This window comes from Apis cerana, linkage group LG12 (assembly GCF_029169275.1).
Source record: "Apis cerana isolate GH-2021 linkage group LG12, AcerK_1.0, whole genome shotgun sequence".
Classification (NCBI taxonomy): domain Eukaryota; kingdom Metazoa; phylum Arthropoda; class Insecta; order Hymenoptera; family Apidae; genus Apis; species Apis cerana.
The window spans coordinates 8,423,665-8,444,332 of record NC_083863.1 but is presented as its reverse complement, the minus strand read 5'-3'; the positions used below and the strand labels follow the sequence as shown (position 1 = coordinate 8,444,332).

The window sequence follows — 20,668 nt, the reverse complement described above, 5'->3', positions numbered from 1 at the left end:
ATTAAGACTTGTAATTTAAAATGTATTTCATTAAAAAAAAGTTATACAGTTCCTTTTTTATTAAAAAGTTGGAAATCATAGGCTAAAGATTTCATAATTAATTTGAATTTTGATGGCAAACTTGCCATCAATTTTTTAACAAATATAAGTCGTAAAATATAAATTTATTTAATTATAAAATTTAAAGCAAATAAAAAATATAATCTTAAATTGTTTTTTCACTATGATTTAAAATTTAAATATATATAAGTATTATAGTTTTTTTAGTTACTTATTTTTATTATTTTATATTTCATTTTAAATTGATATGAATTAAATTGATATTTATATTCTATTAAAATTAGAAATAAAATGCTTATTATCTTTTTTTAATAAACAAATTTTTATATATTTTTCTCTTATATAATGAAAATTTTTTTTATAATATTATAAATATTTAATCATTAAATTTTTCTTTTTTTATCATTATACATATATTTATATTATATTATATTATTTGTGCATATAATTTACATAATATGTATATTAAATGTTATATGTTATTATAAAAATATTATTACCTTGTTACATATAACATACAACATATTAAAATATATATTATTAATTCTAATACATGTTAGAAATATTTAAAAATTATTAATTAAGTGCATTGCACATTTTTATGTTATAGCACATTCCTTAAAATATTTATATATTTTTTATGCATTAATAAATGCAATGAGTTATATTATATAATATTAAAATGATTATGAAATAAAATTAAGAAATATACTTAAATTTAATTACTAATCCAAAAAATACTATTAGAAATTTATTATATTTAATATTTAATTAATAAAATATTTAATACAATAGATATTTAATATAATTTCAGACTTTATTATGATTTTTATATCGTTATAATAAAGTAATAATTATAATAATGATTTATTATTTATATCTTTATATTAAATTTTTTACAATAATTTTTGCAATAAAATAATTAGATATAATTCGCAAATTTAATTAATATATAAAAAAAAATATTTTTGTTTTATAAATATTATTTAATATAAAATATTTACTATCAACTTTATAAACAAAATTTTTTACAACAAGGAATATGGTTCTAAAGATATATAAATTAAATATTTACATTACAAATCAATAAAAAATATTTTTAAAATAATATTTAATATTTTGTAAAATAATAATAATTATTATTTTTAATTATATTTCACATTATATTTCATTATTTCATCATTAAAAATATATTATTAAATATTAATGTATATGATAATCAATATTTAATGTCAATTTATTATAATATGTACTCAAATAAGAACAATCTGCCATCATGAACCTATAAATTTTATACAAAATTAATTTTCTAAGAATAATACATATAAATGACATTAATTAAATTTTTATATTTATTAAATTATACTTACTTATACAATAATATTGTAAGTGGAACTGTACTTGCATGCCATAAAGAGTGAGCATCAAAAATCCAAAAAATAGGTGCAAAATCTGCTATTTCTAATATAGTAACAAAAACTGTTAATATATTGAACCAACCAATCAAGTATACATAAGATAATTTTTTTTTATTACGATGCCACCATGTCATTGTTATAACAAATGTTAAAAAACCTGTAATATATTTAATAATTTAATTTCAAAAGTTTATTAATAAAATAAAAAATAAATATTTTATTAATTACCTATAACTATATTAAATTTCATATTATAGTCATAATTAATATAACCAGACCATAAATGAGATAAATGTGAATATAAAGTGCTAAGATATCCACATGTAATCACAGCAAAAAACTTATTATTTTTATAAGTTATCCTAAAATGTTTACAATAATAAATATTTCTATTTCTCACAATAATAAATTGTTTTATTAATATTATATTCTAATTAACATACCTTAATAACATACAATATAGTAATGTAAGAACCATAATAAAAGCAGAGGAATAATCCATTACTTCAGTAAATGGAATATCTCTTGCATGAAAAATAAATGACCAAAACCAACCATGCATGCATACCTATAATTAAATTTTTTATATTTATATTTTATATTTTATTTTATATTTATAAAAGATAATATTTATAAAATAGAAATTTATTTAATAAAATTATATTTTTATATATAATAATTATATATTTACCAGACTGAAATAAGTCCATATATAAAACATAGGATAAGTTGATCCATATTTTTTTTTAAATTTCCAATACATAGTAATATGAGCATAAAAATTTAATATAGAAAATATAACAGAAGCAGGTTCTTGACAACCAAAAAGACGAATAAATGGCCACTAAAATAGAAAATTTGAATCATTATTTATAATAATTAATAATAATTAACAATCATAAATAATTATTATTGTCTTTTTTTTCAAAACATTTTAATCAAACAAATTAACAATTTTTTCAGAAATTAGAATATAATTACAACATAATATCATATAATAATTCTAATTATTCTAATTTATTCTAATTAATTAACAAAAGTCTTGCATTAATAAAAATAATCATCAATAAATTAATTTGAATATTGTTTATTAATTCAAAATAAATAATTTCTTTCATTGAAATAAATGTTTTTTCTTGCATTAAAAAAAAATATTTTTCAAACAAAATACAATAGTATATAAAAGTTAAAATGATCATTTAAACATAAACAGAGTAATAAAATAAAAAACTTTATTAATCTTTCAACTATATCATCACATTATGTTAAAATTATTTGCAAATATTTATTTTGAATTATTTTTCATTATATTAAAATTTTTTTATTGTATTAAAATAAAAATATAATTTTTTATTAAAAATAATAATAATAAAAATAATCTTTAAGAAATTCTGAAAAATTTTAAAGAAAAATTTTTGTTTTATACTATTATATTCTATATGAAAAATTAAAAAAAGAAATATCTATTTTTTTTATTTTTTTTATTTTTTTATTTTTTTTTTTATTACCTCTTAGCAAATTAATAGCAATAGAAATTCAATATACCTTTCCATGAAATTGAGGAACTTTTAAACCATGAGATATAAAATAATCAACTGTCTTCCAAGTGCATCTATAACTACAATCTTCTGTACAAGACCAAAATAGTAATCTTAATGATAAAGAAGGTAATTCTTTAAATTTTTTATCTGCAAAATAATAAATTAATAATAATTAATAAACATTATATAATTATATATAATAAACTATATACTTGTTAAAAGTTTTTTTTGTTATTTTAATTATAGAATTAAAAAAATATAAGTTTATATAATAATTTTGTTACAAATATTTTTTAATTTATTATAATCTAGATATATTATATACATACCTCTATCACAATTACTATCAAGACATTTTTCAAAACATAAATTATAAAATTGAGATTTATCACCTATGGAACCTTCTATATTTGTTATTATAAGCATTTGAAATGCTAAAACTAAAAGCCAATTTAATTTCAACATGTTCTACGTTTATCGCCACTATTTTTAGTGTAATTTATGATCTTAAGAAACCTTGATAACGAAGCAGAAATCCAATATTTATCCAATATATTCAATCTTAAACGAATTAATATTAGTTACAATACAAAATATATATATATATATTTAATTTTTAATTATAATTTAAGATATTAATTTTTAATTAAAAATAAAATATAAAATAAACACAAAAAATTTATGAAATTGTTTAATTTTTTTTATTAGTTTATATTAAATGGAAGCAGGAAAAAGCAGGATAAAATAATTATTTTTTTCAATTTATGTTAACGAATAAGAATTATAAGTATTCATTTTACAAAATTTGTATATAAATGCATATATATATATATATATACATAATGTATCAATAAATGTGTGTGTGCGTGCTTGCGTGCGCGCGCGCGCAAATATCCTAAAAATATGGAAACATTGATTACTAAAATTTCTTGAAATAATTTCAAGCAACATTTTTTTTTTTAAATTTTCATTAATAAGTTATTTAAAAAAAATATTATAATACCAATCACGAAGCATATAAATTACTTAACTTTCGACATAGCATTGGGTATATGTCTTTGGCTAAGCACGAACAAATTCAAGCAACATAAATTAAAAAAAATTTGATGGAAATAACAATTAATTAGAATAAATAATTTATTTATTGTTTCTGAATTTTTTCTATAAAAAAATATTTAACAGATTCTCTGCAACACATATTGCTTGAATTTGTTCATATTCAATCAGCAGCATATACCCAATGCTTGTCGTAACTTGACTGGTCTACGTGCTCTGTGATTGGCTAGTATTTTCTGTTAATTACTCATTAAAGAAGTCATAATGAAAGTTTTTGTAAAAGAAAATATTATTTGAAATTACTTCAAGAATTTCCAGTTAATCAATGTCCTATACTTTTACGACATTCTCTCTCTCTATGTATACATATATATGATATGTGTATATATACATATTATTTCAGTTAATATTTTATTTATTTTTTTTTCATATATTCTTATGACTTCTTATAGATACTACATAATAAATATAAAGATAGAATAAATGATATGTCATCAATGAATATATTTTTTCGAATATGATAGATTTATATATAAACAATTTTGAATTAAATACGTTGAAATGTACACACTTTTACATGGACTATACAAATATCTTGTACAAAAAGATGAATATTTTATATTAATATTAGGACTTGATAATGCAGGAAAAACAGTAAGATATTAAAAAAGCTATTAAATGAATTGTGGTTATATAGTAAATATATCATGTACTCTAAATGGTTTTTATGACATAGACTTATTTAGAAGCAGCAAAAACGAAATTTACAAAAAATTATAAAGGAATGAATCCCAGCAAAATTACAACAACTGTTGGTTTAAATATTGGAAAAATTGACATAGCTGGTGTTCGTTTCAATTTTTGGGATCTTGGTGGACAAGAAGAACTAAGATCACTCTGGGATAAAGTAAGTAATAAATATTTAATATATTATTAAATTTTTTTTTATTAAATAATTATTTTATATTTATAGTACTACGCAGAATCACATGCTGTGATTTATATAGTTGATTCATCAGATCGTGAAAAAATACCTGAATCTAAAGAAACTTTTGGTAAAGTAGGAAAGAAATATATGTATTATAAATTATATATATTATTTTTATTTTTTATTAAACAAATATTTATATTCAATTATAGATAGAGTTATATCATCAGAACATTTAATAGGTGTGCCACTTTTAGTCCTAGCAAATAAACAGGATGTGCCTGATTGTATGGGTGTTAGAGAAGTAAAACCAATTTTTAATCAAAATGCACACTTAATAGGACGAAGAGATTGCATGGTAATGCCTGTTTCTGCTTTGAATGGGTATGTCAGTTTTAAATTTTATTTTATTTTAAACTTAAATAAATTATATTATAAACATTCATATTTATATAATTTTTTAAGTTATATATAATTATCTTAAATATTTAGTGTAAAAAAACATAAATTAATAAATAAATAAAATATAAATTACAAAGATTTTATATGAAATTGTTTATGATTTTAATATAAATATTAAAGAAGAATAATTATTTTAAATTAAATTTAACAAATTTTATTTAAAATAAATAAAATAATACTTCATAACATAATATTATACCAATTTTTTATTTAATAATAAATTATATTTTTATTAATAATTTTTTATTACTAAATAATTATTATATTGGTAAAATAAACATGTTGTGAAGTTTATAAATTATATAAGACAATTATATTATATAAATATAATATCAAAGGGATGGCATAGATGAAGGAATTCACTGGCTTGTGGATTGTGTGAAGAGAAACAACGATGTTCGTCCCCCTCGTAATCAGAATGACAGTTGTCTATCTTAATAATACATTCCTATTTTGTTTTATAATATAGATTAATCAATGAACAGTATTTTAATGTAAAAATTGTATACACTTACATTAAAAAGTACATTTTTACCAATAAACTTTGTTTTCTATATTAATTGAATTACTTATTTATCTTATTTATTATAATAATAAAATATTAATATTTTTGTTTGCTTTTTAAACATTAATTTTTCTTATTTCTCATTTATTTTTATCTTATTTATTATATATTTATTATACATTTATTATTTATTATATATTTGGTAATATTAATAATTAATATTAGTTTTTACATTTAATTATAATTAAACAATATTAAATATCTTATTCTTAAACTTAATATAATTATAATGATTTTATAATGATTTTATATATTATAATGATTTTTCCAATTATTTTGTTATTGTAAGTGATTTGTATTACTGATATCAAAGTAGCTAAGATAAGAGATAATGCTAGCAACTTACCTCCTCTTCTGTTATGCTGATGATAAAAAGTCTACAAAACTGGTAGTTTAGTTATATATTATAAAATAATTATATTATAATTTTTCTGTTAAATTTTTAATGCATCATGTGGCCATATTATGAATCTGAAGATTGGAGTGTTTTACCACCAGAATTAAATAGACGGTATTAATTGCATTATTTTTATTTTTAATAAAAATTATTTTTATATATATTTATGTATATAAAATTTTGGTTAGATACATATTTTCATATATATATATATATATATATATATATATATATATATGTATGTAATTTTGTTTAATTATATTGTTTAATTTATATTTATTAATTTTATATTTTTAATAAATATTTTAATTATTAATAACAATATATTAATAACATTAAACAATAATAAATATATAGTTTAAATTATTAGATTAAAAATGATTTTGTGAGAAATATTCAAAAATTATATTTATATATATATATTTTTTCTTACAATAATTAAGTATAAATATTTATTTTTTTTTATTATATCATTTAATTTTTTTAATGAATGAATAGATTACAAATGTATTTTTATATACTAAATATGCTAATATATTATAAATGTATATTACGACTTATTTATTTTTAATATAAATTGTGCAATGATGCTCAGATTATATATTAATGTTTCATAATAAGTTCTTAAATTGTTATATTATATTCTATTATATTCTATTTTTGACATGAAAATTTACATCACTAAAATTTCAATAACGATTATCTTATCAGAATAAAGAAAAAAATGGATCATAAAATTTCAATTTAAGATGGAATACAAATTTCGCGCTTTAAAAATGAACATCATTTTAATTTACTACGTTGAGCAAAAATATAAATATGAGGCATGCATTTAAAGTTACAAACAAATGAAATAATTTGAATTTCGAGAAAGAATGACCAATATATCTGTTCACTGATGTTTCAATTGTGAAACATGTGTAACATAGAAAATGGTTACGATAACATTAAACGAAAAGTCCCAATATTATCAGGAACAACGTCAATGAAAATGGGTAGCCATTTTGATTTTTGGTGCGCGAATATCGTGGACCATCGTGAAAAGTGTTTGTCGTATGATAGGCTAAACGACTGTGGACGTTTAACTATGTCCATAGTTTTTTTCGCAATTGATTAACCCCTTACAGTGAATCAAAGTCTCGTACGGTACGTATTGTAAACGGTAAAAAGTCAAGTTGGAAGAAAATATTCGGAATGCAATATATATATAAACCGATACAGGCCAATATACCAGGTGCAGAATAGACTATGCAAAAGTGAGTGAGGGCGCACAATTCGCGCCCTAAGAGGCGAGGCATTTTTCGCCGTATTTGTCATACGACTTGTGTAAAAGGTGGGCGATACGACGACAATACATTTGACGCGGCTTTGTGCCGTTTCATACGTGTGTTGTAAACGTTAGATTTCTGGATTCGAGTTTCCTGAAAACGACGTCCTTGACTGGTACTGTTTGACAGCTAGAAAACTAACCCTTGGTTCGATGCCCTTCAGTGCGAACGATCTTTTATATAACCGGTTTACACATTTTACAATATGCTGCCGACTTGTACGAGCGTGCGACCGCGACGCGTTTTTATAGCACGTGAATTTGTGGTCGAATGACATTCAAAAACTAGGTAATATCCATTGCATGCATTGCACTCTTCTGATCGACTACTTAGATTTCGTCAGCGAAACCGGTTATTTTGTATTTATTGTATATCTTACAACGCATTAAAAATAAGATATTAAGTTTATGTTCTCTATTCAATAAATAAACTATAATTATATTTGTATTTTTTATACAAAATATTTACTTGTTATTTCTATAGAATTTTTATATTAAGCTTATAACATATATATATTTACTATCTGTTTATAAATATAATTTTGAAATTTATTTTTTATTATTCATAATTTATCATAATTATTTTTATTTATAAATTTAGATAGATATTTAATGGATTATAATTCATATAGACATAATATCACATATGTTTTCTCTTCATATAATATGCAATATATAAAGATAATATTAAATATGTTTTATTTCATTGTAACTTCAATTATTTTATAACTTTGTAACTTTTTAATTATTTTTTAGTTATTTTTTATTTTGTTTGATTCAAATAATTAAATATTTTTTAAGAAAAGTAATAAAGAACATGAACTTATTTTTATTTATATTATAATATAATATTTATAGCTGTTTCAAGTTTTTGCAATACATAATATTCTACATTTATATGACCTTTTCCTAATAGGAAGAAAACTGTGTGTGTTCATTTGTATTACTGAAGCTCATCATATATATTTGAAAACATCATTGAGAACCATGAATGCTTCAGAACACGGGTAATATATTTTTTAACATATCTAATAAATATCTTTAGTAAATATTTAATTAATAATTAATTAATATAGATAATAATATAGATAATTTTTCTGTAATGAAAAAGTATCAAGAAATTAATTATTGTTAATTTTTTTTATATCCTATCTAATCTATTATATTAATTGTCATTAATTTTAGTAAAGTTATTTTATAAGAAACAATTTGTTATTGCAATGATAACAATTGTATTATTTCAATAATGATTTTTATTATTGCTTGTAAAAACATTGTTTTTTTGAAATAACGAACAATTGAAATCATATTATGGGTGTCATTGCACAACAAAAAAATGGTATGTAAATGGTTTGTGTGTGTAAATAGCATGGGTGTGTACATTGCAGGTTTAACCCAGCCTTTAACATGGCCTCTATAAAACAAGCATTTAATGAAGCAGTAGAAAGAGGTAAATGTAATATTTATTTATTTATCATTAAACATTCATTTAAAAAAAATATTGTGGAGAAATACATATAATATTTTAAAATTTGTATATATATATATATATAATGTAAAATATATATAATAATATAGAATTTTAATATATAAAAGAAATTTAAAAAAAATATTTATAAAATCTCATATTATTATGTATATGTATATGCTTAAAATAATAATTAGATATAATAATTAATTAATCAATTCATCTATTTTCAATTTATTATTTTTAACAATAAATATATCAATGAACTATAAATAATACTTAAATAATACTTAAGTATTTGTTCATCCATTTCGAAAAAAAAAATATAAACATAATATAAAAATAAAGTGCATATAATCAAAAGAATATGAAACTTGAATTCTATATATCATTCTTTATATTTTTTATAAAAAATAATTAATATGATCATATTAATAATTAATATTATGATCATATGATCATTATTATATTATTATATTATATTATAATATAATTATTATGATCATTTTTTTCGTAGTTTGAAAATTTATCTCATTAAATTCTACTAACATTAAACTTGATAACATATGCATAATTTAAAAGTCTCAACAGTTAGAATGCCTGCGCCAACAAGATTGAGAGATCTTATCAGACAAATAAGAGCTGCTAGAACTGCAGCAGAAGAAAGGACAGTTGTTAATAAAGAATGTGCTTATATTCGTTCTACGTTTAGAGAAGAGGATAGTGTATGGAGATGTCGAAATATTGCAAAACTTTTATATATACATATGCTTGGGTTTGTATTAAATTTTATTTTTACATTTAATAATATATTTAAGAATATATATTTTAAAAAAATGTTTTTTTATTAGAAGTATAATTTTAAATAATTTTATAGATATCCTGCTCATTTTGGCCAATTGGAATGTCTAAAACTTATTGCATCTCCAAGGTTCACAGATAAAAGAATTGGTTACTTAGGTGCAATGTTACTATTAGATGAACGACAGGATGTTCATCTTTTAATTACAAATTGTTTAAAAAAGTAATATAAAATTATTTTTAAATTTCTTTAAAGTATATATAATTACTTTGAAACTTACTTAAAATATAATTTTTTTTATAGTGATTTAAATAGTTCTACACAATTTGTTATTGGTTTGGCATTATGTACTTTGGGTGCAATTGCATCACCAGAAATGGCAAGAGATTTAGCATCTGAAGTCGAGAGGCTAATGAAATCAGCAAATGCATATATTCGGAAGAAAGCAGCACTTTGTGCATTTAGAATTATTAGACGTGTACCCGAATTGATGGAAATGTTTCTACCTGCTACTCGTAGTTTAATTACAGAAAAAAATCATGGTGTATTAATTACAGGTGTTACACTTATTACAGAAATGTGTGAAAACAGTGTTGATACCTTAAATCACTTTAAAAAGGTAAGTTACATGTTTTAATAAGAATAAAGATATAAAAGGTAGTAAATTATTTAGATAACTAGTTTTAACTAATATTACAAACATTTTGTCATTGCATCAAAGAAAATTAAATAGTAATAATAGAAAATAATAATATTTATTTTTTAATTTAATTTAAATTTTTTTAATTGTATATAATATAATATCTTTATATATATATATATATATTTACACATATGTATATAGACACATATATCTAACAACTGCAAATTAGATTGTGATAGTATTAATAGTTAATAAAAGTTGAATTTGTAACATTAATCAAATTTTTTCAATGTAGGTAAATTAAAAAAATGATTAAAAAAAAATTATGGAAAATTAATTAATAATAATATAAAATCAATAAAATGAATACAAAATAAAATATTATATATTTAATATTAATAAAATTCAAATGTTTTATATATATTAAATATATGATTAATAAATATATTTAAATAATTAATTTTAAAGTGTAATTTTTTAATATATTGTTTGGTTATAATTATATTCATAATATAAGTATGGTTTTATCTTTCTTAGGAATGCGGCCATCGAGAGGTAAAAAGCATACGAGAACATTTTCCATATTTTTTGCATGCTATTCTATATTTTTTATGCTTATTGTGAATTCCATTCTTATATTTTAGCTTATCATTTTATTACAAATATTTCATTATTCATATTAACTATTTCTTTAATATATATGAAATATAAAAATATGCATGTATTTGAGATTATAATATTATTATAATATTTTCTTATTTTTATATATTTCTCATTATTATTTTAATATAATAAATAAATCTAATATCAATTAAGTTTCTAAAAATAAAATTTAAATATCATTTTTTTAAAATTAATATTGAATAATCACAATGATTTAGCTGTTAAAAAAATATATTATAAATAATATGTTTTATATTTTTTGATGCTTAACTTCTTTCTTATATTATTTATTATTATATTATTATATTATATTGTGAACAAATAAAATATATTTTTATATAGAACATAATTTTATTAAATATTTTTTTAATTATATAAACATCAAAATATATTTGTATATAAATAATATAATATATATTATTTCGATAATATACTTCATATTTATAGTAGCTCATATATATAGTAGCATTTATTTGTTTTTTAAATATCAATATATCTTTATTTTTATATTTTATTAAATATTGCATTTAACAAGTTGTATTTTATTTGAAAAATTTTAATGAAAATAAATATCGATTATTTATTATTATATGTTTACAAATTGTTATGTTAAACTTTCTTTATCTAAAATTATATTAATATATTATTTAATAAAAATAAAATTATTATTTCAGATTGTACCAAATCTTGTGCGGATTTTAAAAAATTTAATACTAGCAGGATATTCTCCAGAACATGATGTATCTGGAGTATCTGATCCTTTTCTTCAAGTAAAGATATTACGTCTACTTCGAATCTTAGGACGTAACGATATTGATGCATCTGAAGCAATGAATGATATACTTGCACAAGTTGCAACCAATACAGAAACTAGTAAAAATGTTGGAAATACAATTCTATATGAAACTGTATTATCTATTATGGATATAAAATCTGAAAGTGGACTCAGAGTATTAGCAGTGAATATATTAGGTCGATTTTTATTAAATAATGATAAAAACATCCGATATGTTGCTTTGAATACATTATTAAAAACAGTTTATGTAGATACAAGTGCAGTACAAAGACATCGCTCAACAATTTTGGTAATGTTATATTATTTTATAATTTTACATTTTTATCATATTAATAATTAAATTTATTTTAATATTAAATTTATTTAAAATCATTTTTTATTTTTTAGGAATGTCTAAAAGATCCTGATGTATCAATTAGAAAACGAGCAATGGAGCTTAGTTTTGCACTTGTAAATTCAAACAATATTAGAAATATGATGAAGGAATTATTGCTTTTCTTGGAACGTGCTGATCCAGAATTTAAAGCTCAATGTAGTAGTAATATAGTAATGTCTGCAGAAAGATTTGCTCCAAATAAACGTTGGCATCTTGAAACACTATTCAAAGTTCTTGTTGCTGTAAGAAATTTATTTCATAATTATATTTAATTATATTTTTAATCTTTGATATTATAATTTTCTTGTTTTTTTAGGCTGGTAATTATGTTAGAGACGATGTGGTAGCATGCACTATTCAATTAATTTCAGAAACACAATCACAACAAAGTTATGCTGTCAGTGCATTATGGAGAGCATTAGAAAAAGATACATCTGATAAACAACCTTTGGCTCAAGTAGCAACATGGTGTATTGGTGAATATGGTGATTTATTATTATATGGGCCACCATTAGAAGATATAGATACTCCTATTAATGTATGTTCATTTATTAAACATTATGTGTTCATTTATTCTGACTTTACAATATTATATAATATATAATTTCTTTTTTTTATTATTATTTTTTAGTTAACAGAAGATGAAGTTATTGATGTCTATCAAAGGTTATTATGGAATCCACAAAACACAGTTGTTACAAAACAATATACTTTATTGTCTCTCACAAAACTTAGCACAAGATTCCAGAAAGGCAATGAGTAAGTATTATTAAAATAATTAATTAGGATTATTTATAATATTATTTTTATATTTAGATTTTTTTTCTCGTGTAGTTGCTTGTATTTTTTTGTTTATATTTCAGAAAAATTCGTCAAATAATTGATACATTTGGAAGTAATTTACATATAGAATTACAACAACGAGGTATTGAATTTTCACAATTATTCAGAAAATATGATCATTTACGACCTGCATTACTTGAAAGAATGCCTCCTATGGAAACTGCAAGACCACAAGCTAATGGAATTATTGGTATGGTAAATGGTGAACCAGAACCAGAGGAAGAAAAATCTTCAGTCTTAGAAGCAAGTAGTCCATCATCTGATTCAGTAAGTTTATATTAAACATTTTATAATAATATACTTTAATTGAATTATAATAATAATAATAATACTTTATAATTATAATAATACTTTAATTGAATTTAAATTAAATAACTTTTATAATAGAATATAATTTATTATTATCAATTTTTTAATATAATTGATAAGAAGTTATTAAAATTTTTTATTAATAATAGTCAATATCATATTTTATAATAAAGTTTAATATTTTTTTATATTTTAGAGTGCCCTTCTAGATTTGCTTGGAACTACTGACTTAGGAATGACACCTTCAGTATCGAATAAAAATACATCTGCTAATTCAACAACTATAGTAAACAATAATGATCTCTTGGACCTTCTTGGTAGTTTGGATTTAAATGTACCCACATCTACATCTACACTGCCACAGACACAAACATCGCAAATATTTAATTCTACTAATACAACCAATTTTTTAGTAGATGGTTTGCTTAATTCATCATCAGTTCAAAATGGTTTGTTCAATATAATAAATTATTTATTTCATATTATTTCTATTATAATGCAAACATTTTATTTTATTTTGAAACTTAGATACTCTTACTATGATTGTATTGGATAAAGCAGGACTTAAAATAATCTTTAGATTAGAAAGATCTCCAGATATTGCTGATTTATTAATTATTAATATGTCAGCTCAAAATTCTGGAAATGCAATATTAACTGATTTTTTATTTCAAGCAGCAGTTCCTAAGGTAACAATCACTATTTGTATTATTTCTATCTAAAAAAATGTTAAATCACTTTTTATATTTTATTATTTAGACATTCCAACTACAAATGTTATCACCATCAAGCACAGTCATTCCTCCCTCTGGACAAGTTACTCAAGTATTAAAAGTTACGAATATCAACAAAGTATGTTTTTGTAACAATATTACATAAAAGATGATTTTAAAATGTTTTTTCCTTTCTTTTTAATTATTTTTGTGTTTTTCTAATATAGGTACCTTTAAGAATGAGATTACGTATATCATATACTGGACCAACAGGACCAGTTTTGGAACAAACAGAAGTGAATAATTTTCCTTCATTAATATCACAGTGACAAGATATATTAAAGAAGACAATTGTACATATACCTGTCTAAATAAGTAATTGAATCTTAAATGGACTGAATTTCATCTCTTCATTGGATAAAACAAAAATATATTGGTAAAAGGATATGTTTGACAAAAACTGATTAATTAATCTAATTTAATGAACATTTATTGGACATGGATTTGATAAAAATCAAATTATTATGAATTTAATTTTTTTCTTTAATATGAATCTGTAAGTTTTTCATCTGCTCACAAGCTATATTTTATGTTTGTAGAAAATTTAAATATATATGTAGCTTTTTGTACGTATAATTTTTGTAAATAAGTTTTGTAAAAATTGTTTTAATTTAATGTCATATTGGGTATAATGGTAAATAAAATTTCTTTTAAATAATTGAAAATTTATATAATAAATAACATTTTTTAGTACTCTTTATATTATCTAAATAAATATTGTTAATAAAATAAATAGTTATTTATATTATAAATAAATATATAAAATAATTGTAATTGATTAAAAATGATGCTTAGTGAGCAGATGGTATATTCATTTTGAAATCTTTAAAAAATAGTAAAATTTATCATTATATTGAAATAATTAAATTTCAACAGGGAAAGAAAGGAATGTAAAATTTCTCTTGTACTAAGCTGCATGTATTGTGAAATGTGTAAATATTTTTTCTAATTAAATATTAGATAAAACAATATTACATGCAACATTGTTATTTGATTTGTTGAATTTATGATCGTATAGCTTTTGATTTAATGTATAATTTTTCATATAGGACAATTCAAACAAAAAACATACAATAATAAAAAAATTATTAAAAATTATTAAAATCAATTGACAATGCAGATAAAAAGTGTTTGTCATTAAAAATACTGCTGCCCAATTATCAACGACAAGCACACAAATCTCGTTATAATAATTGATCTTTTCTACTATATTTATAAATAATAAATGGATGCAATTGCCTTGTAAATAATTAAATAATTGCAGTGAGAATAGAATAGAAATAATTAAATTCTTATTATGAGGAATGTAAAATGAGATTCTTTATTACATACGATTGTCACGTCAATAATTAATAGAGAAGCATTGCTTCTTTCACGAAAAATTTTTAGATAAGAAAGGAATTACACATAAATACATATACATGTAGCGGGTACGTTTGCTATATCCCATATTTACAATGTTATGGGTGGTGTTTATACTGTTTTGAATGTATTTGGAGTATATGACATCATTGGAGGGCTGAATTCTCGTTGTCAATTTATTTTATATATATATATATATATATATATATATATATATATATTCATTTACGAAATTATTTAAAATTATTAACAATTTTTTTTTTCATATAAAAAATTAAATTCGTATGAAAGTTTAAAAAACAATTTTCTCTAAATATGACTTCAAATCACAATTTATTTGAAAATCGAATATTAAAAATTATATTATCCGAAAATTATTACAAAAATTTTATAATGTAATATATATAACAATCTTTGTACTGTGAAAAAATATTTTTCATTAAAAAATATTTATTTATATTAAAAATATTTATTAAACATTATGCATAAAAAATCTAAAACAAAATTATGACTTATATGCTATGTTTTGTTTCGTAACATATTATTTTAAGAATATGTAAATTTGAATATTTCTAACAAAAAGTTTAGGAAAAATTATAATGTAAAGAAATATTTTTACATTCCTTTTTATTATAGAATTTATTTAAATATATTAAAAAATGTAAAAAAAATATTTTAATTTTTTAAAAAATTAAAAGTTTAAATTTTTATTAATTTAATGAATTTGAAAATTGTATGAATGAATTGAACTAAATTTTGAACTAATTTTTGAAATTAAAATTCATATCTTTTTATATATGTTATTTCTTCCTATATGAAGCAAATATTATAAGCAAATATCATTTAACAATGAATGTGCGTTTAAATTGTGCGAAACGATACACAATAAATTGTGTAAAAAGTAGCAATAGCATCTTTACTTGCAAATATTTATCTTTTTCAAGATTTTATGTAAATGAAATTATAAGACAGTTGTACTTAATTGTATTTAATTTATCTTATTGTAATAGAATTATATGAATATATAGATTTTAAGTGCGATTAATTCTAGTATTATAAATAATCTAATATTTTGAATGATTAAGTTGATAAATTCTTTTACTATTTTTCTTTCTAAATTTTTTTTAAAGCATAATTATCAGAACATATTAGTAAATATATTATCAATATAACTGTATGCATTTTAGCTCCGTCCCTTATATGTTGTGCGCTATGAATGCGATGTATAATTCTAGAACAGGTGGGTGTGTTTCTGAGTGGCCTTGTCTTAAAGTCTATGACACAGTGTCAGCCCTTCAGTGGGATGTACTCTGCCTACTTGTTCTCAATATTATATTAGTTTTATAAATATAAATATATATAAATCAATTGTGAGGATATTGAATAATGATAAAGATTCTGTATATATACTTTCTAGAGATTCAAGGTGTGAAAATAAAATGTATTTTTATTCCATTATTCTTTGAAAATATTGTATTAATGCTTATGCATTTCTCTTATTTATTTTTAGATTTTAAATCTTAAAATTTTATAGTTTTTTAATAATCATTTTATGCAATAATTATTTCAATATAGATATTAAGGAAAAATATTATATTATAAAAATATATACATATATTATAGTAAAAAGACAGATTTAATTTTTTTTTTATTATAATTTAATTAAAAGTATTCCTTATATTATAAATACATTTTACATATTAATTTTAAATTATTATGATCAATCTTATTATTATAATTAATCTTAATTATTATGCTTCATTTATAATTTATTGTTGTTGAGATTCAATAGGATTACACCCAACTTGATTGAATAATCTATCTTTGATTATTTGTGCCATTAATCCGTGAATAATTTCAATAGTAGTTTTACAACTATCTCTTGTTGCTTTCATTAATTTTTCTACAGTGCTGCGATCATGGGGATCTGTTCCACCTAAAATAAATCCTCTTCCAAGTGCAACTTCTGATTGTTCAAGTTTATCTGATAAATCAAATATTTGTCCAGTAGTATAATCAGCATTTGTTAAAAGACTAGAAGAACTTAATGTATTCACCCAATATTTATTCCACAAAGAATCTAGTAATCTTCTATCTAATGATGATTTGAAATAAGAAACTTCTAAAGAATAGTATTGTTTACAGTGAACACCAAAATCTTCAATTTTATTTAAAGGAATTGTTTGATACTCAGATGGTTCTTCATTTGCTGGTTTATATCCCTTTTTATAGTGCATAAATATTGTTATTATTTCTTATATATTCTATATTCTAACAAATATATATTTACCTTTGGATAAGTTCTAAATGCACCCAAACAAACTTTACCAGCAGATATTGTTCTTACAGGATCAATTACAATAGCAACAAATGGTTCTTGAAAATTTTGATTAAGCATTTGTGTAGATACATCAATACCTGATAACCAGCATCCATAACCAGGATGGCTATGATACCATCCAATAGCATTTTCTTGTCTTCCAACCTTATTTATTAAAAGTATTTTATTATAAATAAAAGTTTTTTTTTAATAATTATATTTGTAATGATAAAAAAATACTTGTTTAGCTGCTTCTATATATGCTGTCATATATTCATATGCCTGTGCTTGTGCATTAACTCTTGTTTCCGTGCCTTCTACAGGTAATGCAAAAGAATCCATAACAATCATTGTATTTGCTGCAACTTTTCCAAGTAAAAGACCCATTACTTCTAATGTTCCTCCAGAACGAGCATGCATAACCATCTTTAATAATGCTAATGCAGAGATTTTTATATCTTTAAAAAAATGAGGACTGAAACATAATGAAATATATATTTAAAAGAAAGAACAAAGAAAATATGTTTTAATAATATAGAATATCTAAAATAAAATATCTTAATTTAAAAATTTATAATTACACAAAAAACAACATACTCTTTTTCCCATGGTTTTGCTGCTAATATATCCTGCTGTTCTTTTCGATCATATCTATAAATTTCATCAACCGTGCTGATTGTTTCAATATTATTTGATATTTCCCATGTCTTTTTAGCAATAGTGCTTTGATCAGAAGAAGTGCTTGCCATATTCAATCTATATTCAAAGTTTTAAAAATTTTAAAATAGATAAAAATATTATAATTTAATTTATTATATATATTGATTATTTAATTTTATTGTAATTTAATATCATCATATAATGATCTTTGTAGCTTAGATAAAGAATATTTAAATAAGATCAATATTATAATTGATAACAATTAATAACGTGAATTGTTAATTATAAAAAATAAATAAATTTATTGTACTAATTACATTAAATGTTCAATATTTTATAAATAAAAATTTGAAAAATAATTAACTGTCATATTAGTAAATAAAACTGATATAAACTGATATCACATAATTTAATATTTAAGAACTTATTTTGTAAACATATATCATATATGTATATACATATATATTATTTGAATTGTATTTATAAACTTTTATCAAATCGTTTGACATAAAATATATATATATATAAAAAATAAGATCTAAAATCATACTTTTATTCAACACTTTGAATTATTATTTCTTATGATTGTTTCCAATTGAACAACATTTATAATATAATGATAGACTTTGATCTTTAATGCATTGCATTATTAACGCCATCTATCAATACAATTTTGATTATTTATTATTTCTTCAAAACAAATTAGATGTTTTATACTAATTAAAACTTTTAAATTGATACAATAGGTAATAATAAATAACAAATAATAGGTAATAATTAATATAAAGCATAAATAATATAATAACATGAATTTGTAGAATCATATATATGAAATGTTATAAATAGAAATACTAATTTAAATGAAATAGTATAGACTAATTAGTATATCAAGTATAATTTCGATTTGTAGAAACAAGTATAATTTCGATTTGTAAAAAATATATATTGTATTTATTTACAACCTACTTTAAATATATCGTGATTTATTCTTATAATAATTTAAGTTTTATTTTAGAGGACACACAATTTTTTACTTATTTTTGTATATTTTACTTGCTTAATTTAATTTTTTACTTGCTTTTGATAACATTTGATAAGTAAATTTTAAAAATAATTTTAACTTTCAATTTTGCAGAGTAGACAAGAAGAGCAAAAAGGATAACGAGTAATAAATAATAAAAAAGAATAGAGATAGCATAAAATTGAAATCAGCGCCATCTTCATATTGCAAATGAAACATATAAAAAAAGAACAAAAATTAATAGAAGAAAAAACATAAGTATAAGAATTAATTATTAGCTCCATTTTTTAAATACCAAAAATATATTTTCAGAAATAGAATGTGTTTTCTTTTTCTTTTATTCCAGAAAGTTTTATCCTGTTTTTGAAAAAAATGTTTTTAGAATTTAAGATGGTGCTAACGATCAATTCTTATTTTATTTCTATCTTCATTATTTCTATCTAGTCTCATTTCCTTTATGTTTTATTTGCGACACTCTGAAAATAACATTGATTTAAATATTTTTATACTATCTCTGTTTCTTTTACTATTTGCTCTCTTTGTCTATAATTGTTAAATCTTGATTATATATAATTTAATCAAGATGAGAGATATAAATTGAATACATCAATAAATTTTAATTAACAAAAAATAATTTTCATGAGATAAAAAATATAATAAATGTTAATGATTATATTTTATATTTTTATATTTTTATATTTCTATATATATTTTTTTATATAAATTTTATTCAAAATGATTTTCAAAGTGAAAAGATTTGAGGCGAAATAAATTAAATTATAACAATTTTACAACATTATAATATCGTAAAATCAAATTTAAAATTGAAAAACTAAATAAAATTAAATTATAAATTAATTATATATTTAAAGTATATA

The 20,668-nt window shown here is 20.3% G+C and overlaps 4 protein-coding genes across 42 annotated transcripts; 2 read left to right on the top strand and 2 right to left on the bottom strand.

Annotated features, from left to right (window-relative positions):
• Window positions 1–858: 858 nt before the first annotated feature.
• LOC107998896 (post-GPI attachment to proteins factor 3) lies at window positions 859–6,513 on the bottom strand. Of its 9 annotated transcripts, none has more exons than XM_062083024.1 (9): window positions 4,023–4,162; window positions 3,536–3,914; window positions 3,349–3,459; window positions 3,024–3,166; window positions 2,170–2,322; window positions 1,922–2,046; window positions 1,707–1,840; window positions 1,431–1,635; window positions 859–1,342 (listed from the first exon to the last, which is right to left on the bottom strand). In XM_062083024.1, the coding sequence occupies exons 3-9, from the start codon at window positions 3,443–3,445 to the stop codon at window positions 1,264–1,266; spliced, it is 936 nt and encodes a 311-aa protein (XP_061939008.1). In that variant the 5' UTR covers window positions 3,446–3,459; window positions 3,536–3,914; window positions 4,023–4,162; the 3' UTR covers window positions 859–1,263. The 9 variants fall into 9 exon arrangements, with proteins under 9 accessions (XP_061939008.1, XP_061939001.1, XP_061939005.1 ...); XM_062083017.1 differs by having other exon boundaries at window positions 3,349–3,580; window positions 3,859–3,914; XM_062083021.1 differs by having other exon boundaries at window positions 3,349–3,535; window positions 3,859–3,914.
• Window positions 4,163–6,025, top strand: LOC107998897 (ADP-ribosylation factor-related protein 1). Of its 2 annotated transcripts, none has more exons than XM_062083028.1 (6): window positions 4,163–4,300; window positions 4,600–4,729; window positions 4,812–4,982; window positions 5,049–5,130; window positions 5,216–5,387; window positions 5,804–6,025. In XM_062083028.1, the coding sequence occupies exons 2-6, from the start codon at window positions 4,637–4,639 to the stop codon at window positions 5,901–5,903; spliced, it is 618 nt and encodes a 205-aa protein (XP_061939012.1). In that variant the 5' UTR covers window positions 4,163–4,300; window positions 4,600–4,636; the 3' UTR covers window positions 5,904–6,025. The 2 variants fall into 2 exon arrangements, with proteins under 2 accessions (XP_061939012.1, XP_061939013.1); XM_062083029.1 differs by having other exon boundaries at window positions 4,265–4,435; window positions 4,528–4,729.
• Window positions 6,401–17,247, top strand: LOC107998881 (AP-1 complex subunit gamma-1). Of its 28 annotated transcripts, none has more exons than XM_062082992.1 (17): window positions 6,815–7,573; window positions 7,649–7,760; window positions 8,671–8,761; window positions 9,143–9,204; window positions 9,805–9,997; window positions 10,100–10,246; window positions 10,328–10,643; window positions 11,205–11,222; window positions 12,005–12,415; window positions 12,514–12,744; window positions 12,819–13,040; window positions 13,134–13,261; window positions 13,366–13,612; window positions 13,851–14,103; window positions 14,183–14,343; window positions 14,414–14,506; window positions 14,595–17,247. In XM_062082992.1, the coding sequence occupies exons 3-17, from the start codon at window positions 8,742–8,744 to the stop codon at window positions 14,694–14,696; spliced, it is 2,604 nt and encodes an 867-aa protein (XP_061938976.1). In that variant the 5' UTR covers window positions 6,815–7,573; window positions 7,649–7,760; window positions 8,671–8,741; the 3' UTR covers window positions 14,697–17,247. The 28 variants fall into 28 exon arrangements, with proteins under 28 accessions (XP_061938968.1, XP_061938967.1, XP_061938970.1 ...); XM_062082988.1 differs by having other exon boundaries at window positions 7,649–8,043; XM_062082994.1 differs by lacking the exons at window positions 6,815–7,573; window positions 7,649–7,760 and adding an exon at window positions 6,410–6,541.
• Window positions 15,996–19,962, bottom strand: LOC107998958 (COP9 signalosome complex subunit 5). 3 transcript variants are annotated; one of them, XM_017058533.3, is made up of 5 exons: window positions 19,736–19,962; window positions 18,707–18,865; window positions 18,350–18,584; window positions 18,080–18,274; window positions 15,996–18,011 (listed from the first exon to the last, which is right to left on the bottom strand). In XM_017058533.3, the coding sequence occupies exons 2-5, from the start codon at window positions 18,856–18,858 to the stop codon at window positions 17,559–17,561; spliced, it is 1,035 nt and encodes a 344-aa protein (XP_016914022.1). In that variant the 5' UTR covers window positions 18,859–18,865; window positions 19,736–19,962; the 3' UTR covers window positions 15,996–17,558. The 3 variants fall into 3 exon arrangements, with proteins under 3 accessions (XP_016914022.1, XP_016914021.1, XP_016914023.1); XM_017058532.3 differs by lacking the exon at window positions 19,736–19,962 and adding an exon at window positions 19,320–19,617; XM_017058534.3 differs by lacking the exon at window positions 19,736–19,962 and adding an exon at window positions 19,087–19,365.
• Between the last annotated feature and the right edge of the window lie 706 nt (window positions 19,963–20,668).

Coding starts and splice junctions, on each gene's coding strand:
- LOC107998896 (XM_062083018.1), bottom strand. CDS start 3,484: ATGTTGAAATTAAATTGGCTTTTAGTTTTAGCATTTCAAATGCTTATA. Junction 2,323..3,023: donor TTCCTCAATTTCATGGAAAG/GTATATTGAATT, acceptor TTTCTATTTTAG/TGGCCATTTATTCGTCTTTT. Junction 1,343..1,430: donor CTTACAATATTATTGTATAA/GTAAGTATAATT, acceptor TAAAATTTATAG/GTTCATGATGGCAGATTGTT.
- LOC107998897 (XM_062083028.1), top strand. CDS start 4,637: ATGTACACACTTTTACATGGACTATACAAATATCTTGTACAAAAAGAT. Junction 4,983..5,048: donor TAAGATCACTCTGGGATAAA/GTAAGTAATAAA, acceptor TTATATTTATAG/TACTACGCAGAATCACATGC. Junction 5,388..5,803: donor CCTGTTTCTGCTTTGAATGG/GTATGTCAGTTT, acceptor ATAATATCAAAG/GGATGGCATAGATGAAGGAA.
- LOC107998881 (XM_062082983.1), top strand. CDS start 6,483: ATGTGGCCATATTATGAATCTGAAGATTGGAGTGTTTTACCACCAGAA. Junction 13,041..13,133: donor ATATAGATACTCCTATTAAT/GTATGTTCATTT, acceptor ATTATTTTTTAG/TTAACAGAAGATGAAGTTAT. Junction 14,344..14,413: donor TTCAAGCAGCAGTTCCTAAG/GTAACAATCACT, acceptor TTTATTATTTAG/ACATTCCAACTACAAATGTT.
- LOC107998958 (XM_017058533.3), bottom strand. CDS start 18,858: ATGGCAAGCACTTCTTCTGATCAAAGCACTATTGCTAAAAAGACATGG. Junction 18,275..18,349: donor ATATAGAAGCAGCTAAACAA/GTATTTTTTTAT, acceptor TTAATAAATAAG/GTTGGAAGACAAGAAAATGC. Junction 18,012..18,079: donor CATTTAGAACTTATCCAAAG/GTAAATATATAT, acceptor CACTATAAAAAG/GGATATAAACCAGCAAATGA.